This window comes from Phaseolus vulgaris, chromosome 7 (assembly GCF_000499845.2).
Source record: "Phaseolus vulgaris cultivar G19833 chromosome 7, P. vulgaris v2.0, whole genome shotgun sequence".
NCBI classification, from domain to species: domain Eukaryota; kingdom Viridiplantae; phylum Streptophyta; class Magnoliopsida; order Fabales; family Fabaceae; genus Phaseolus; species Phaseolus vulgaris.
In genome coordinates, this window is record NC_023753.2 from 6,516,171 (window position 1) to 6,535,533 (window position 19,363).

At 32.6% G+C, this 19,363-nt stretch overlaps 2 protein-coding genes across 2 annotated transcripts; one reads left to right on the forward strand and one right to left on the reverse strand.

Moving 5' to 3' along the window:
- Nucleotides 1-1,557: 1,557 nt before the first annotated feature.
- LOC137828906 (uncharacterized) lies at nt 1,558-4,964 on the reverse strand. The gene is made up of 5 exons (XM_068635658.1): nt 4,593-4,964; nt 4,359-4,500; nt 3,130-3,221; nt 2,907-3,009; nt 1,558-1,997 (listed from the first exon to the last, which is right to left on the reverse strand). Exons 1-5 carry the CDS (start codon nt 4,875-4,877, stop codon nt 1,819-1,821), a joined length of 801 nt encoding a protein of 266 aa, XP_068491759.1. The 5' UTR covers nt 4,878-4,964; the 3' UTR covers nt 1,558-1,818.
- Nucleotides 4,965-12,552: 7,588 nt separating this feature from the next.
- LOC137828889 (tubulin beta-1 chain) lies at nt 12,553-15,307 on the forward strand. The gene is made up of 3 exons (XM_068635632.1): nt 12,553-13,568; nt 13,992-14,261; nt 14,372-15,307. The coding sequence occupies exons 1-3, from the start codon at nt 13,175-13,177 to the stop codon at nt 15,055-15,057; spliced, it is 1,350 nt and encodes a 449-aa protein (XP_068491733.1). The 5' UTR covers nt 12,553-13,174; the 3' UTR covers nt 15,058-15,307.
- The last annotated feature ends 4,056 nt before the right edge of the window (nt 15,308-19,363 follow it).

Here is a 19,363-nt window from a genome sequence, read left to right on the forward strand (position 1 = left end):
AACATTATGCAAGTTAAACTCAAAACACATGTTATATATTTGTTTTTAATATTTTGTTGCATACTCTTTATTGTAGATATTATATTATAAAGATTAGTGTTCATGGATCACTTTACTTACAATTTATAAGTAAAAAAATATAAGGTTTGTCGGTATTTTTAATTATTTTTAAAATTTTATTGTGTTCTTTTTAATATATATATATATATATATATGTATATATATTACATTATAAATTTAAAATAATTATTGTTTTATTTAATTAATATATAACGTAAATTTAAAAATGTCATTACAAATTATACTATATATAAAAATAAAAACACTAATTTAAAATATAATATTTTTATCATCAATGTTAAATTCTTCAATAAATAGAATATCAAACAAAGAATTTGTTTTGGTGAGTCTACTTGAGTTTACCTGTAATTTATAAGAAGTTAAATTTTTATTAATGGATTTATTTGCTAAATTATAACAACAATAAAGTATATTACTTTTTTTTAAAAGATAAACTATATATATTAAAACGTAAAAATTATTATATATAACTCAAGTGAATTAACTTTGAATCTTTAACAAGACATTGTTTTTTGTCAAAGTTAAATTCATCCAAGTGAATTCATGCCAAAAACAACATCTGAAAAATGCGACAACTTTCTTTGTCAAGGCCATATTCATCCAAGTAAATCCTTATGTTGAGAACGATATCTAGAAAGTGCAACAATAGAAAGTGCAACAATGTTATCGAACAAGGTCGAATTCACCTAAGTGAATACCTATCGAGAACAACATCTAAAAAGTGCGACAACATTATTGATTACGATTGAAATTTACCAAAAACGAAATTAAGAAAGCACAATAACATTATCAACTAAAGTTGAATTCATCTAAGTAAATCGTTATCGAGAACTAAAAAACGAAATAACATTGTCAACCAGATCAAATTCACCTTAGTGAATCCTTATTAAGAAGGATATCGAAAAGTGCAATTGCGGTTCTCAACCAATATCAAATTCACCACATGTCAAAATATTATAAATTTTAAATCATATTGTTTAAAAAATAATATTATAATTTAAATTATAAATTAAGTTCTACTACTTCATTACAATTATAAATTTATCAAATCATAATGGTAATCTCTTAATTTATGTGATTAAAGAGGTTACTTAATTTGTTAAAAACTCAAAAGATATTTATATAATTAATTATAATCTTAATTTATATATATATATATAAGAATTTAAAAGTAAAACTAACGCTAGCAAGATGCAAAGGCCCTTTAACCAGTTCTGGTCCACCCGTTTTGCCACCAATATACATACATGACAAAAGATTAATCAAACTATTTGCTTGAGTGCACCCAAAGTCCTTTTAAAAACATGTGTAGGTGAGGTTTTGTATATTAAAATGTTACATAATGACATTAACCCATGTCCCACAGAAAATTTCTCTAAATTTAGTGAGATGAAGTTATTGTTATATAGTAACATTAACCCATATAAAATGTCAAGGGTAAGGGTGAAAACATTGCAACGAAAGTCAATCAACAAGTAAAGACAAATAATAAACTAGCAATTGTACCAAAAAATATTGTTACATTTTCAGTTACCTCTCATAAATCACTGTAAAATTTATGACCCGCAAATGAGAAGCGATACTCTTTGTTTTCATTTCAATTCTTCAAACTTCTAGGGAAGCGTAGACTTTGCAGAAGCGATTACATTCATTCTAGAAGAAATTCTGCATATTTGCAGAATAGGAAACAAAATGGATAGTGGAAACCAATGTCCACACAATACATTATAAGTATCGTTAGTTAAAGATCACAACTTTAGGTTCCTTCTTCTTTGGTTTTACATTGCCATCTTTTGAATTTGCTGACTTGTTATTGTCGGCACTATGTGTGTCATCTGCCATGAAGTCATCATCGATATCATCCCCGCTAATAAATTTGGTAACCTTGCCCCTGGGCCTCTCTTCAATTCTCATTGCTGAAAGAAGGAATAGTCATCAGCCACATTTTAGACATGCACCTTTCTTCCATGTAAATGTATAGCAATCAAATACAACAAAATAAATTATAACTGAATGCTATAAGTATGCAAAACGAGTTCACATGATCACTGCAAAAATTAGAGTTCATTTATATTTCTATGGTGGAGAATTTTTTTCTTAAAAATATACTTCAACCCACCGCCAGACATTAAATAGTCGCAAATATTAGTCCCTTTGTTAGGACAATGTCTATTAATGGGAGAAACTCAAACAAGGATTGCAGAAAAGGCAGTGATCACTTCTAATAAGAACACTGCACAGTTAAATTAGATAAAATAATTGAAGATCAGCATCCAATAAAATGAAAAAGGTAGGACTGTCCAGTGTCCCATGTCCTCATGACAATCAAATTTCAAGCCTATCACAACTGACACTATTTCCACTAATATCCTACACAATAAATTTTAACATTTTTTATGTGAAATCAAGAAAAGTCGTACAGTCTACCAGCAACAAATTTATGTAACCACAGAGTCAGGTATGAAGAACACATGTTCAAAATCTATTTTAGGACAAGAATAATATATTAAAGAGCCAAAATATCACTAATTTTAGAGAAGCTGTTGTGCATTGAAATTGTTCTAATTTATCCTAAGGTGACAAAGGAACAAAAATAGTGCACTTTCACTACTTGTAATTAGTTGACGTTACAGTAAAAAACTACTGTACTTATATTGAATTTAACTACATAATAGCAGCAAAACAGGACTAGTATTAGCCTCTTTTAGATAAGCAAATACATGAAAATGGATTCCAAGCAGAATAAACAAAAATAAAGCACATGATATGAAAACCAGGAATATAGTAGTAGAAAATCCATTCAAGCTTCTTCCCAAAAAACTTACATCTACCAAAAGGGCCATTAGCAGCAACAGATCCCTGCCTTCCTTTGTCAGGACAATCTTTTGCCAAATGTGTCACACCACCACATATTTTACAGCAACCACCCTTGTATAAAAGAATAGTTGCAACAGATTAGAAAAAACGTACAGGAGACAAGTTCTGTTGATTCAACTAATATTGCTATATAGCTCTTACAAAGTCTAATGCTAAAGAAAATAGCAATACCTTTGGATAAATGCCATGAGTATTTTGAGGACAGTTTTTACTCAAGTGTCCCTGCTGATTACAGACAAAGCACTCGGCAAACTGTGTCCCTCCTGCATCACCAATGCAATGATGTACATTATATCATGAGAAAAGAAATTAATGAACCCGTAAGTAAGCACACCATCAAAATCAAAATTGAGAAGATAAGATTTTATCAAAGGAAACAATTAGGGACATATTTACAAGCAAAAATATAGTAGAGAAGCCGGTCATCACCCAATAGTAAAAACACATAATAAGATAGCATAAAATCTAATAAAACAACACAAAAAAGTATAGATTACGAGAAAATAATGATGTGAGCCTGTATACTTTTCCTGTGTCTTAAGAGAAAACAAACAAGAATATTACTAGACTTTTAGAACTAACATTGACTAAGGAGCACTGAAGCACTCTAATTTTTTATACTTAACTAAAGCAAATCCCATCATTTGCCACAAAACTTCATGTATTTGATTCACAAAAAAGAGCTAATTAACAGGCTGCAGAAATATACTGTTACACACTAAGCAAACAAACCACAAAGTCTTCACAGATACCTTACTTTAACAAGTTCTCTAAGATAGCTTATGAAAACAGCTTCCCACTTGTATAGAATACTATTTTGCGAAATTTCTCCTCCAACCAAAAAAACAACTTACATGTAAGTACTTAAATGACATGTACTTATTCTATAAGATCTTAAGGTGTAAAGTAAAAAGCCCTAGAGGACAAAACCCTTAAGTTTCTTTGGCTATCTATTGATTCGTAGCATAAGATGAATTTTAAATACTTTGTATCCTACAATACATGAGTGAATGTGTAATTCCATATCATCATCAATACGATTCAAATATTGTGTCTTTTTCTATACTTTTTCACCAGTTCTCATGAAAAAAAATTAAAAGGTCATGAGAGCTTAAATTCGAAAATTAAAGGGAATTGAAAGAAAACTTGTGAACTTATTCTATTTAGTTATTCCTTTTTTATTTGACACTCACTTGTTCAATGCATAACTACTAGTTTTGCTTTATATGATTTCTGCTTAAGTTGTTTGACCTATTTCAAGTTTGTACAAAACTGTTATGCAGATAGACCACAAGTAAAAGCTCTAAAACTTACAATGACGATGCTATATATTATCAGGTATCAACCTATCACGCTTATATGATGAAGAAACACAAAAAAGTGGATACACATTGACAAACCTTCCTGAAGAGGGTGCGGACAAAGCGAGAGAGAGTGGCCAGTTTCCCCACAGTTATAACAATATTTGACATCCTTAGCGGCATCTTGGACCTCGGGGCAGTTCTTAGCCCTATGACCGCGTCGACGACACCGCAAACATATCTGCAAAACCCTAACACAAATCACGTTAATCGACGATGAAGAATGCGTGGTAATAGGGTTAATGAGACGTAGAGCGCGAAGGAAGAGAATACCTTGTTTTTTTCCCATTCGGTCTTTTCCGGACAGAGCTTGGCGATGTGGTCTTTGGCCCTGCAGATGAAGCAGCTCTCGCCGGGCTTCATGCCGGGAACTCTAAGAGGGTGTCTGTTCCTGGAGCCGGGTTTTGACTCGGCTTTGCGCTTGAACGCGCTACTCTTCTTCTTCTTCTTCTTCTTCTTGTTAGGGTCTTTGGGGGGTGTGGGCTCGGCCTTCGGAAACAGTTCAGGGTTCTCCGATTTGAATCGCTTCCGAGCCAGTCGCTGCCTTTGGCTAACCATCTCTAACCTTTCGCCGCTGCCGCTGCCGCTGCCGCAATGTTACCACTCTTCAACAATTTGCTCCAGGGAAGGGTTTTTATTTTTCCCGTTTTATTTATTTATTTATTTGCTTAGATTTTATATTTTAGTTTTAGTTTTTCCTTGTCAAATAATAAACGTTAATACTTTATCTAATATACTGTCACAGTATACTGTCAAGTAATTTGGATTTAGTTTATTTGAGACATAAATCTGGAATTTATTTGTAATTTTTAATAAGAAAAATAATAGTTAAAATTTAAATTAATTTTAATTTTTAATCTATTTTTGTAAGTCTAATCTGTTTTCTATCAATGAATTTTTTTTTATTTTAGAAAAGTCAAATTCACAAATTTTATGAATTTTTATACAAATTATTTTATTATCTCATGAGATAAATTATTATTAATATTAAAAATATTTACATCGGATTTTATCTATGAAGCTTGTTGAATATACTTGGTAATTTACGTCAGATTTGTTAGTTTTAATCTTGTCGTTTAGAGAAAAAAAAAATCAGTTATAACTGTGTATACAAAATTAAGACATACATAATTTTATTTTTTATAATATTATATAAGTTTCAGTCCTCAAAAATGATTAAATGTCTTATTTTTATTTTCTAGTTTTATTCTTAATTTATAAAGATATATCAAGTAAATTATGTTTTCTTTCTCTTTTACTTTTCTTAACATAAATATTAGCTAATATTTATTTAGCATGAATGTTGTTTTAAATTATGGCTGAGTTGATTTTTCTCTATTATTTATTTCTTGAGGAGGATTTTTTTAGATTATTATTTATTGTTTTAGGTTTATATACAATTATCCTGAGCATAAAAACAGAAAATAAATATTAACCATACATTAAATATATCTATATAAATTTTAAATCTATAATTTAAATATTCTCCACACTATTAGTATTACTATATTTTAAAAGGTTAGCATATTTCAATAGAAATTAGTTAATACTCTACTTATATATATTTGCAAACAAATTATCACTATATAATTGAAACTAATATTGTATTCCAATTGTTTATGCATTAGCCAGTTACGTTAACTTGTTCCTTAAAACTTTTTTTTTCGAAGTGTATCTCGAAACAAAAGGGATGAGACTGAGATCTTAATGGGTAAGGGATCAATTTCTTTTAATAAATTTTCGATTCAAAATAACAAATATTAATATATTTTACGTTTACTATAATAAAAAAACTACAATTTTGATATAATAATTTTAATTGTGTTAATTTTATTTGAATTTTGTTAATAATTAATATAATTGAGCACATCTCTATTGATGTATTTATTTATTATATGAAAAACAACATTAATATGTAATTAACTTTAAGAGAACGACAAATGATTTTAAATTTATAAAAAATAAATAAAGAATAAAATATTTTTCTGGAAGATTAATTATATATTAATGTTATTTTTAAAAAATACGCATTATAATTATTAAATACAACATTTATTCAATTAATAGAATTTAAACAAAATTTTTAAAAAATTGTACTAAAATTGTAATTTGTGTCTGTTATACTAAAAAGATTAAATATATGAATACTTCTTCTAGTGAATCAACTATTTTTTTTTTCTAAAACAACAATACTTTTACACCTCTTTGAAACTTATTCTTCTTCTCCAGGAAATCTAAAACTTACTTCACCTACTTCATCCTTATAAACTAACTTTTAAGCTGGTGTGGAACTTTTATAGCAATTTTTATTTTGGTTTATTTTCATTTTTCTTCTAAAGGATTCACTGTGTATGTTTCACGGAGTTATTAAAAAAACAAAGTTGAAGTTCAAAGCTATTTAAAAATGTGTTAGTGAGTAGGTGACAACAAAAAAGTTCTTTAAATACATTTGTTTCATTGCCTTCTTAAAAACCATAAATATTTTAGATTAAGAACAAATTAAATTAAGGAGAGCTAATTTTTAATTTTACATTAAATTTTAGATTTATATGAAAGCAATAGATGTTTGATTGGTTGAAAATATCAGTGGGTTTTCTTTTGATAATTTTGGTAAGTGAATTGATGCACATGTTTTATATCATAATGAATGTATAGGGAGAAGGTAATCAAACCTATTTGGAGACTCGATATCTTATTGGAGTCCTTGAATACCACTCTAAATTTAGTTTAACATACTATTGTACTGGGTAACATAAAATTAACATGCTTCAAGGTCGAAATGTTCATCTTTATTTTCAAGGTGTTTTTCATTAGGGTCATTATGAGGTTCAGTGTGGTGACTCCGAACATGTTGTCATGCACCATTTATACATTGACGAAATTAGTATAAACTAACTTGCATACGTCCTGACAAGTCAAATTGAAATCCACATGCATGAGAATAGTAGTAATAACAAAAGCATAAGACAAGGGCATGCAATTTATATTGCATTTTCACATGTGTTGGATAATATGATGTGGTCAATTAATGACAACATTATGTTTGATTTCTCACGTCATTAACATATCCTCGTGTAGGAGCTTTGCTTAATTACTACCACAAAGACTTGGAGTATGAACATACACGTAATGTATTAATTTGTCCTCAATGGTTAAATTTGTTTCATTCATACAACTACGTCCATGAAACTTCAATCTTATCATTTCAAGGATTTTGGTTAGATCGAACTTATGTCCCTCATATTTTAAGTTGCCAATATACACTCAGTCATCAAACTTTGTTATGATTTTCTTCTTCGAAATCTCATTGACTATATCTTTTACGTCCAAAAGTTTCATATTCATATAAAAGACTCTAATGAGGTCATCATACCACCTACCTTCCACAATAGAAATATTTATAAATTATGAGATGTCAAGTGTTGAGTAAATTGAAATTGAGCCTTAACAAAAAAATGGAAAAGACATAACCTTCGATTGGACAATCACTTTATTCTCAATATCACCATATTACTTTGTCATGTGCTTTCATTGTTGAAATAGCGTGTATGGTTCAACAAATGTGGGAAATGAGACAATTTTGGAAGAGACGGTGGATTATCACATTAAACGGGTTCTTTACTCTTTTGTTGTGTTAAATCACTTTATCACTTAGGTTTCGAAGACGACCAAGACATTGATTGAAACCTCCAACAATTTTAAAAAATATATATAATGTTGTTGAATATTAATTTACATGTAAAAAAATAGGTTACACATAAAACAACATAAAATTATGCAATTTGTTAAACCAAACAACATTAGAAAACGTATGTTATGTTACATAAATTAAATCAAAAGGTGAATATGTTAATACTAAGTTGACAATGTATGCATAAAAACATAATGTGTACCAAATTAAAAGTTTAATAACAAGTTACATACAATTATTTGAGTTGAGCTCTTACCAAATATGTTTGGCTACATAATCGATTATGATTAGACACGTATTTACCTTGATTGCCTAAAATTAAATTGTGTGATCACGTCACCTTCACATATAGATAATCTATCACGAGGTACTATAAAAAAAAGCTTAACTAGCTCACTTATACGTTAAGACTTGTTTACTCAAGGTTAAACTCCCAACTCTTTTATTTTCACAACAAAATTAAACTTGTATAAAGAATACACAATCTATAATCTAAACATATCATCATACTCTAACTAGCATATATTCATCTTTGTCCTGATAAACCACACATGCAAACACCATAACATAGACATGCAACAAAGATAAAAGAAAAAAGAAAAAAAAAGGATGAATAAAAATATACTAAAATTATTTTTTTGATTGGACAAAAAGTGGCATGATCTCTGTTCGGATAAACACAAACATGTGCTTATATAATGAAGTCACAAATAAAAATAAATAAATTTGTTAATCATACACTACAAGAAAATTATCAAATTGCAACTAATTTTAGAGACCAAAATAATTAGTTACTATTGGATTAAATTATAAACCATTTTAGAGACTACAAAAAATTTTGGTATCTAAAGTAGTTTCTATTACTAATAAAAATTTATAAAGTAATTTTTTTTAAATTAGTATCTAACCATTAACTACCAAAGTTTTATTTAGTATCTTAGATTCCAAATTAGTCTCTAAAAGACTAATTGAAACCAATTTAGAAACTAAAATATTAGTAGTTAAAACTTTAGTAGCTAATTTGAATACCAATTTAAAAACTATTTTATAAATTATTATTAATAATAGAGACCACTTTATATACTAATAATTTTGTAGTCTCTAAAATAATATATAATTTAATTAATATAATAACTAATTATTTTTTATCTATAAATTTAGTTATTATTTAATGAATCTTCTATACTAATTGGAAACAAATTGACCGGGTTTAGAGATAACATTATTGGATTATGTTTGAAGAGTTTTGGATTTAAAAATTCAAAACTGTTCAAAATATTTACATTTAACTTAAGTTGGATTAATTTTAAAGTCTCAAAGTCACCTTTTAGAAATAAAAAAATTAAAAAAAAACTATTTAGAGTAATTTCATCTTAAGTATATGAATTATATATTCACATTTTCATTATAGACCACTAATTAATAGTTGTAGACTAATAAAGTATAGGGACACGTTTAACAAAATTGTCATGTAATTTTGAGAATTAAATGGTAGAATAACTAACAATTTAGGTATCTGTTAAGTATCAAAAGAATACCATTTTTTTAAGCGTTAAATTAAATATATGTCTAGAAACAGTTACGTCAATACTAACCCGTTCAATATATTTCCTCAATAGTCAATTTCTTTAAATCTTTACTATTAACCTATAATAACGATTTTCTTCCATGTAAAAACATGCTATCTATGTAGTATGCATATTTATGAATTAATCTTTAACTCGAACACTTAAAGTTTGTGAAATTATTATAATGCTGGAAAATTATTTAAGGTGTTTTTTTTTTAAATATGGACACTTTTATATTTCACATTTTTATTATTAGAATACTGAGTGTTTGCTTAACGGACATTACACCTCTACAACTTGGTAAGTTTCATATAAGATTTTGCGAAATATTTAAATATGTTATGACCAAGTTTTTTTTTAGCCCAACATGCTTCTTTGTAACATTTAGTATCTAAGACAACTCTATAAATATAGAAGCACCCAAAGTCAAACGGTATGTAAAATATAACCCCGTGTTTACAAATTGAACTTTGTCTTACTTGAACGTCAGAACATATCTATATGTTATCCACGCACAACAATTTAGAAATTAAATAAAAAAGTCGAAGAGTCAAATAATCGATCTGTAAAAAATTCGATCTTATAAGAACAACTTATCATTCAAACTATTGAATTAGTGTAATATGTTAGCACTTCTACTTTTTCTAACATATTTTTAAATGATTTGTGTGAGTTTGCCAAACTTTCAAGTTTTAGGATTGTGCAACATAGTGAAATTGAGTTATATATGATTTATCTAAAATAAAAGTTGTAATTTCGTTGTACCATGTTGAATTTAAATTTGAATAATTGCGAACGAGATACATAAATCTTTTAAGTTTTTTAAATTTTGTTGTTGCTCTTCATTATTTATGTGTTGAAGTTACTTGTATTTTTTTTAATGTAAAAACAGTAGTATTTCACTTCACATATTCTGTATAGTTGGACCTCATTTTTATTTAGACTTACTTTTTCATTATTTTTTCATTATTGTCCATGATTTCGTGATATTTTGTAAGGTGAGAACATTATTATCATCTTTTTATAGGATGAATTTTACTTATCATACCATAAATACCAAAATGTTATAGTTGAAAGTTTATAAAATAACTATAAATCAAAACATTAAAAATGAATTATCCAAATACAATCACTCAATATTTATTTATAGAAAAAAGCATCAAAAATCCAAATACTTAAATTCGTTTTTAGTTGTTATTACCTTTCCCTAATATACAGGATTGTGTTACTTAAATATCAAGAAATAAGTTTGAGAAATATATATCATCTAATATTTGTAGTTAAGTAAAAACAATTCTAAAACATCATTTTTTTATATAAAAATATGATTATTATTATTTTAAAGTTAAAATACACTATAAACATAAAAAAAATCAATTTTTAAGTCAAGAAATCATTGAGTCAACTCTTTCAAACCAATAAATTGAGAATGATGTGATGGTGAGATACAAACCTCAATCTCAAGTTAAGTATCCAAGATATATAATATTTGGATCAAAACGAAATTAGATTATTCTTATTAAAAAATACAATTTAATTTTATTTAATGTGAACTAAATTTTGAATATAATTGACCCAAGATTGGATTTAGGAACTAAGACATAGCGCCATATTTCACATATATTGAAAACGAATGTGGAAACATTGCTTGTTATTAAAGCATGCATGCTCACAGAAAATGTCTATAGTAAGTTATTATGTCACGTACGAGTTGATGAGAAAGTGCAACCAGATTCTCAAATTAATGTCTCATCACTCATTTGCCTTTGCTTCCACATGTATCTGCCAAAGATAACCATAGAAAATAATTATAAGAAGGAAGACTCAATTAAGCAATTTAGTAGCATAATAAAGTTATGAAACCACTCCAACTTGGTCTTATAATGATTGTTTTGTAGTTGGGCATTGGATCCATTTAAAAAGTTTGCAAAAGTTGGTGACTTTGTGATGAAGGGTTTTGTGATTACTACCTCTGCTCTCACTTAATGTTACTGTTGGATCACTCCTTTGCTTCCATTCTTATAAATCCACACAAAAAGGACCCTACATGGTTTTCTCAATGGCTCCACCATCAATCTTTGGCTAGAGTGAAAGAAACGTTTGCACACCCTGGTGGAACTTCCAGTACACTAACTGCCATTTTTATCATAGCTGGAATCAAAGGACAATATTAAAAAGCATGTCAATCCAAACATGGTCCATTTCTGTCATAAACTTCACTGTGTCATATGTGAAATGCTAATCCAAATTTTTAGTGCAGTGCTGCATAAGCAGACATGAAAGTACATTTTGGTTGAAAGAATGCATCAATATTAGTTCTCAATCCCTACACATGATCAGCCACACCTCTCATTACAAAATCTTGCTCTGTTTTTTTCTTCTTCTAAATTAATAGCATCACTTATCTGCATTTTTCAGACAGATAATTTCAATCTGTGTGTCTCATTCTGAATCACAATATAATAATAAAGGTCAAAACAAAATCTGTTTCACAGAATTTGAAACTCCAAAAAAATAATATCTCAAATCATTAATCTTAATAATATTATCTGAACAGACTTAAAATAAAGTTATTAATTAATTATAGAGTCAAACCTGCCTCTTAATTAACCTGAAATGAGTAACGTTTATGTTTGACCAGTTAAGAAATTTGAAACCAGTTTTGAATATTAATTTCAGAAGAAGTGTTACAGAGCAAATAAACCTAAAATTGATTGACATAACTAGACACAGTAAACAGAAACTTGGCAACTAAGGGCAATTTTTTAAGCATTTTGAAAGCGAAGAAGATTATTTGCTTCATCACCAAGCAAGCAATTTAAAAACGATAAAGAAAGTAAAGTTAGTGTTAGAGATAAACCAGTGAAGGGTGAAGATGAAGAAGCACTCACATGGCAAATAGACATGTTTCATACGTAATTGAATAGAAATTATATGTGAATATATATTTCAATTGAAGCCACTTTAAATATTTATATTTAAATTAAGAATAAATGTTTACCTGAGAGGGCTAGACAGAATTAGAAGAAAGAAGAGCGAATCACATGAAGCAGTCCGCAATCACGTGCCACTCTGGCCCAAAGCCGAAAAACCCAAAACAATACCCCACTTGCTCCCACATGCACACTGCGCGTCACATCACGCGCCAGCAAAGAGCGTTACTCTTCCGTTTAAAACCTCTCTGTCTCGAACCGAAGCGTGTCAGAGCAGGCACACTCCTCCACGCTTAACGGCAGGAAGGAGCATCACAGAATCAAAAATTCGCCACGTGGCCGGATCAAAATGAATTAAAACGGATCTAACGGTGATAAATACAACGAACAAATAAGCTTTACCGCAGAGGAACATTTCTTCAGAAGATTCAAAATTTCTGTACGCTTTTCAAATTTTAAATTCCCCCTTAAATCCAACGGCCTCGTCAAATCTCCCGTTAACTGCTCAGGCCCACTTAACGGCGTCACGAATCCGTCCTATAAAACGCTCTTCGTCTTCTTCTTCGTCACAGACGAGGCTTAACGTGTTCACTTTACTTTCTGCGCTCCACTTCTCTCTTTCTCCTCGTTGGTGTATTCCGGAACTCGTGTTTTTCAGCGAAGATGCGTGAGATTCTTCATATCCAGGGAGGGCAGTGCGGGAACCAGATCGGAGCGAAGTTCTGGGAGGTGGTGTGCGCTGAGCACGGGATTGATTCGACCGGGAGGTACCAGGGGAACAATGAGTTGCAACTGGAGCGAGTGAACGTGTACTACAATGAGGCGAGTTGCGGGAGATTCGTCCCTAGGGCGGTGCTCATGGATCTGGAGCCAGGGACCATGGACAGCGTCAGATCTGGTCCCTACGGCCAGATTTTCCGCCCAGATAACTTCGTCTTCGGACAGTCCGGTGCCGGAAACAACTGGGCCAAGGGTCACTATACCGAGGGGGCTGAGTTAATTGATTCCGTTCTTGATGTTGTCAGGAAGGAGGCAGAAAACTGCGACTGCCTTCAAGGTATTTTTACTCAAACTTCCTTTAGGGTTTTGTGTTGTTGATTCTGTATGATTTTGAGTTAAATTCAATGGTTTCTGTTTTTTAACGAAGAAGTGAAGCTAGTGTATGCTGTATGTGTCTTGATCTGAAAACTCGTGTGTTTCTTTTGATGATTTGGAAGTGTACTATTGCTTAGCTTAATTGACTGCGCCAATTGCTGAAGATTTTGGCTGTGTTTTTCTCTCTGTTTTACTTTTTGAGAGTGAAATTAGTGGAAATGGTGAGCTATGAATGCTGTTCAGTATATCGTATATTTAATTGTTTGTTATGATATGTGTGCATTGAGAACTAAATTTTTCAGCAATTTTTGTCTAGAGCTGAATTTTGTGAATGTGTGTCATTTGGTTATTAGGTTGCTAATTTTATTTTTGCTTGTATTTTCAGGATTCCAGGTTTGCCACTCTCTCGGTGGTGGAACTGGTTCTGGAATGGGAACACTTTTGATCTCGAAGATCAGGGAAGAGTACCCTGATCGAATGATGCTCACATTCTCCGTGTTCCCATCCCCGAAGGTTTCTGACACAGTTGTTGAGCCATACAATGCAACTCTATCAGTGCACCAGCTCGTTGAGAATGCAGACGAGTGCATGGTTTTGGATAACGAAGCTCTCTATGACATCTGCTTCCGTACCCTTAAGCTCACCACTCCAAGCTGTGAGTTCATTTCAATTTTGTTGTTGTTATTTTGTGTTATGTTACATACAGGGTTTCACTCTGATTTTTTTTATGATTGACGTTGGGCATTTGTCGTTGTTTTGCAACAGTTGGAGATCTGAATCACCTAATTTCAGCCACCATGAGTGGTGTAACATGTTGTCTTCGATTCCCTGGTCAACTCAACTCAGATCTTCGCAAACTCGCCGTGAATCTCATTCCCTTCCCTCGTTTGCACTTCTTCATGGTAGGATTTGCTCCTCTCACTTCCCGTGGATCCCAACAGTACAGGGCTCTCACCGTACCCGAATTGACCCAACAAATGTGGGATGCCAAGAACATGATGTGTGCAGCCGATCCTCGTCATGGTCGTTACTTGACAGCTTCTGCAATGTTCCGTGGTAAGATGAGCACCAAGGAGGTCGACGAGCAGATGATCAATGTTCAGAACAAGAACTCATCCTATTTTGTGGAGTGGATCCCCAACAATGTGAAATCCACTGTTTGTGATATCCCCCCAACTGGTCTCAAAATGGCATCAACCTTCATTGGGAATTCTACTTCTATACAGGAAATGTTCAGGAGGGTGAGTGAGCAATTCACGGCTATGTTCCGTAGAAAGGCTTTCTTGCACTGGTACACTGGAGAGGGTATGGATGAAATGGAGTTTACTGAGGCTGAGAGCAACATGAATGACCTTGTCTCGGAGTACCAGCAATACCAAGATGCAACTGCTGACGACGAGGGTTTTGAATATGAAGACGAAGAAGATGCTCAGGAAGAGGAGGAATCTTAAGCAGTAGCTGTACTGTCTTGGTGGGTGATCTTGTTTGTGTTTGTTGTGATGTTATGTAATGTTGTGATTTGTCCTGAATACCTTTTTCGGGGTTTTGGCTTGTTTTGCGGCGCTTGCGTCTTTGTGGCTATTGTAGTTTAGGAATTTTATGTCTGCATGTTTTCTCATTATTAACATGGTGCCCTTTAATTTCTGGAAGATTGAAAACCTAGATGATATATAATTCTTGAAATATTTGGATATTGCATCACTTGTATCGATGGAATTGGTATGTTACACTTGTAAATTTGTGTAAAGGGTGGTGGCACCGTTTTTCTGTGGTCCAAATTTTACAAACCTTCTGTGTAAGGTTTATTGCACTATTGTGGATAGTGCGATGAAATTCTTTGTTCTGTTTTTGAGGCAGTCACAAATAAAAAAATAAAATAAAATTTTGATCCCTTGCACGTTAAACTTTTTCTTTATTTTTAGGCTCAGATTTTCCAAGTAAAGCAGAATGATAAAAAAATATTTCTGAAGATCCCAGACTGGATCGATCTGGGGGTATTGAGAGAAAACATCTTTCCATACAGATCTATGGATATATTTCAGAATTGTCATTTGAGTACCGCTTTGCTTCATGAGCCTTTCTTTGAAAGGATATATTTCATTTGTTTTTACACGAGATGTCTATGTAATGTCTCGTAACCTCCTTAACTTCTCATATGAAATGTTTAGGCACATTCTAAAACTTTCCAAGCTCGTCGCCACATTTTCCTAGTGTGGGAAACGATGTAACTCTCAATGACTTCATCTTTTACTCACTCTTGAAAGTACGTCAAATCTTCTCTTCATTTGGTCTTGATTATTACTTCGAGCGAGAACTCTACGAGGAGACCTTTCGTATTCTGTGATTGTGGACTCTGTTTTCCTTGAAGTTTTGTGGGCTATTTGTTGTTTGAATAAAGCTTGTGTCTTTATTGTCATTTTTGATGGTCAGAGCTTATAATACCGAATATCCTTGGGTCAAAATGGACTTCTTGAGGAAAACTTTTGGGTACACTTATGCGAAGAAGCTTAGGTCATTGCGAGAATTTACATGCCTTGAGTAAGACTGATGAGGAAGATGTGAGGGTACAAGTGTATGAGTTAGATGAACCAATGTGTAAGGTCGAGATTGCCGACAACACTCTTCATCTATGATACGATCATCCATGTACTTAACCTGAAACCTGCATAACGTTGACATGTTTCCCTTCTGAGTCACTAATGGTTACCCACAAGGCCCTTAACGTCTTTGTATGACAATGATACGAGCCTCCTTTGGTAACTCACAAGCTTAAATAGCATATCAACCATCGAATTGGCTCACTCGACATGTGAACGAGCTTAAAAGTGGAGAACAACTTGGCCACACACTTCACATATTTGAGATATGAGGCCAAATTAGGGTCTTTTACTTGAAAACCATTGATGACTCTGTCCTATCACTAGTTGCGAGTCACTTTTAGGCGTCAAATGGTGAAAATCCATTTTTCTTGTGAGTGACATTCTTAGTATCAAATCTTCATTCTTAGTTGTTGCTCGCCTTAAAGGAGAAGCAGAGAGACGGTTCAAGTAGAACTTCGTCGAATCTTTCTAAAATTATATAGCTCTACTCCCTTTCAAATATCCATCTTGTATTTTTTTGTAGAGTTGGGGTATGTGCGAAAGTTAACTTGTCAACAAAGTCGGTCAATGTTTATCCTTTTATTTATTGGTCCCCAAGGTTCTCCACCACTCATTTAACCATTCTTCCTACAATATCTAGCTTGTTGAGGACCTGCCTGCTAGGAAGATCAATCATTATTACTACTATGAAACTCTAAAAATAGTGTTAAAGTGGTCGAGTGGTGAAGACAACGACTAGAGCACCTATTCAATCATCCAGTAACGTGTTTCAACACCTTTGCTCACAAAGTAGATTGACTTTTGACATTTGTCAATGTCTTGGACTATCATCGAATTGATGGCTCAATGACCATGATATAGAGGTATATGGGGAGGTTTGGCATGGATTTGTCAAGGACTGACAAATTTGATAATATTGCTTCAGCCCTAGAAATGCTTCTTCACATTACTCTGTCCAAACGAAATGATCATTTCTCTGAAAGCATTGGAAATAAGGGAATCCCTTCTCACCACTTGCCGAAAGGAATCACGATAAAGTAATTATCCTCCAATAAGTCGTTGCTCCTCCTTCACATTAGCAAGTCATCGCATGTTGATGATGGTCGAACACTTGTTCGGGTTTGCCTCTATCCCCCTCTACATTAGTAAAGAGCCAATGAACTTACCTGCTCGGATGTCAAACATACATTTTTTATGAGTTAGGATTAAGTTGATATTGCCCGATCGTTTTGAACAATTCTTTGAGATTAAAGCACTGGTTTTCAGGCGTCACAAAAGTGACTACCATGTCATTTATATAAGCCTGCATACTCCGACCTAGTATCCAATCCATTAGACATTGATAGATCACTTTTACGTTCTTATGACCAAACAACATCACCTTGTAACAATAGTTGTGGGGACTCTCAGCCATGAACACCATTTTATCCTCCTCCACATGGTGCATTTGTATTTGGTTATAACTCGAAAAAATGTCCATGAAATTGAGAAGATCACACCCTAAAGCATTATTAACCAAAACATTTATTGTGGACAATGGATATGAATCCTTGTAGCAAATATTGTTCAAATATGTGAAATCGACACACATTCTCCATTTTTCGTTTGCCTTCTTAACCATCACCACCACGTTGGCAGGCAATCAGGGTATTGGATTCCCTAATGTGGTGACACTTACAAGCTTCTTAGTTTCCTCATGGATCGCCAATCGCTTATCCTTGTTGAACTTTCGTCTCTATTGGACAACCAATTTTGCATTTGGGTTAATGGTCAAGTGCTGACATATGAAGTTGGGATCAATCTCTGACATGTCGACCGCTGACCATGCAAAAGCATTCATATTTCTTATTAGTATTTCTTTAAGCGCTTCACTCGAGGAGGCACCAACATTGAAATTCTTTTCATTCCAACACTATCTCCTGAGTATCTCCACAAGCTCGAGGGTATCTTTCACTGCATGCTACTCGGGGTCAGTCTCAATGTTAGGAACTTCAACTACAATTACTATGGTGTAACTTCCTCGACATGTTCTCATGTTATTCTTATAATACTTTCTTGCTACTTTTTGATTAACTTTCATGGTAAATGACCTTCTTGTCTGGGGTGGGAAGCTTTATTTTAAGATGTACGATATAGATAACTTTGCCTAATCGATTTAGTGAAGGTTGACCCAATAACATGTTGTAGGAGGATGGGACACTTACAACGATATAGTTGACCACAATTGTTATCGTTGCCTCCCCACCCGATAAAGTAGTCCACAACTCTACATATCCTTAGACTTCTACATGTTCTCTTGAAAATCCTACCAAAATATTATCAGACAATTTTAGCTGGTCTTGTGGGATTTGGAGGCCCATGAAAGTTTCCTAGAACATGACATCGACTGAGCTCCCTTGCTCTATCATAACCCGATGCACATTGTCCCATGGTGATGACATATAAGATTATTGGTTCATCTTCGTTTGGGACAACATCTTCCAAGTTTGTCAATGAAAAGCAAACGGCTAGAGTCGGGTCGAATTTGCGAGTCTCAAAGATAACATCGATCAAGCATGACACTTTTGGCTCGAGGTGGTCATTCCCCCACTCGAAAAGTCTCTCGATATAGTATTGAAACTTCCCAAGATGGGGAGTCTTATGCTCAGAGACATGTGAAGTTTCCCAAGATGGGTGTTCGAAGTATATTCTCCCTCTTTAGTCGAGCTCACATAATACTTCAAGAATATGTTCCTCGCTAGTTTGGTAAGTTGGGCAACCAGCACACAACAACTTTTTGTGTCATGTTCGTGCGCTTGATGAAATTCGCACCAATCATCCCAATGATGTACCAAGGCGGGATCAATCATTTGAGGGAATTTTAACTTGTTAGATATCTTTAGGTGGGCCAAGAGATGTCTTTGAGGAACGATAAACGATGGGTAAGTAGGTTTCTCCCTTTTTTTTGCTGCTTCGCTGAGTCACGTATGAGATGTATCGCTTTTCGTTAAGGGTTTCGACGACCTTCGACCCGACCTCTTGAATGTTACCCTTGTATTTTAATTGTTTGTGACTTTTTGAGCCTCAATGTGAGTAGAGGCACAATTTCATACCACTGTCATGGACTCGACATTGTTACAAAGTAAGGACTCGTAGAAGGGATTCACACAAAGTCTTT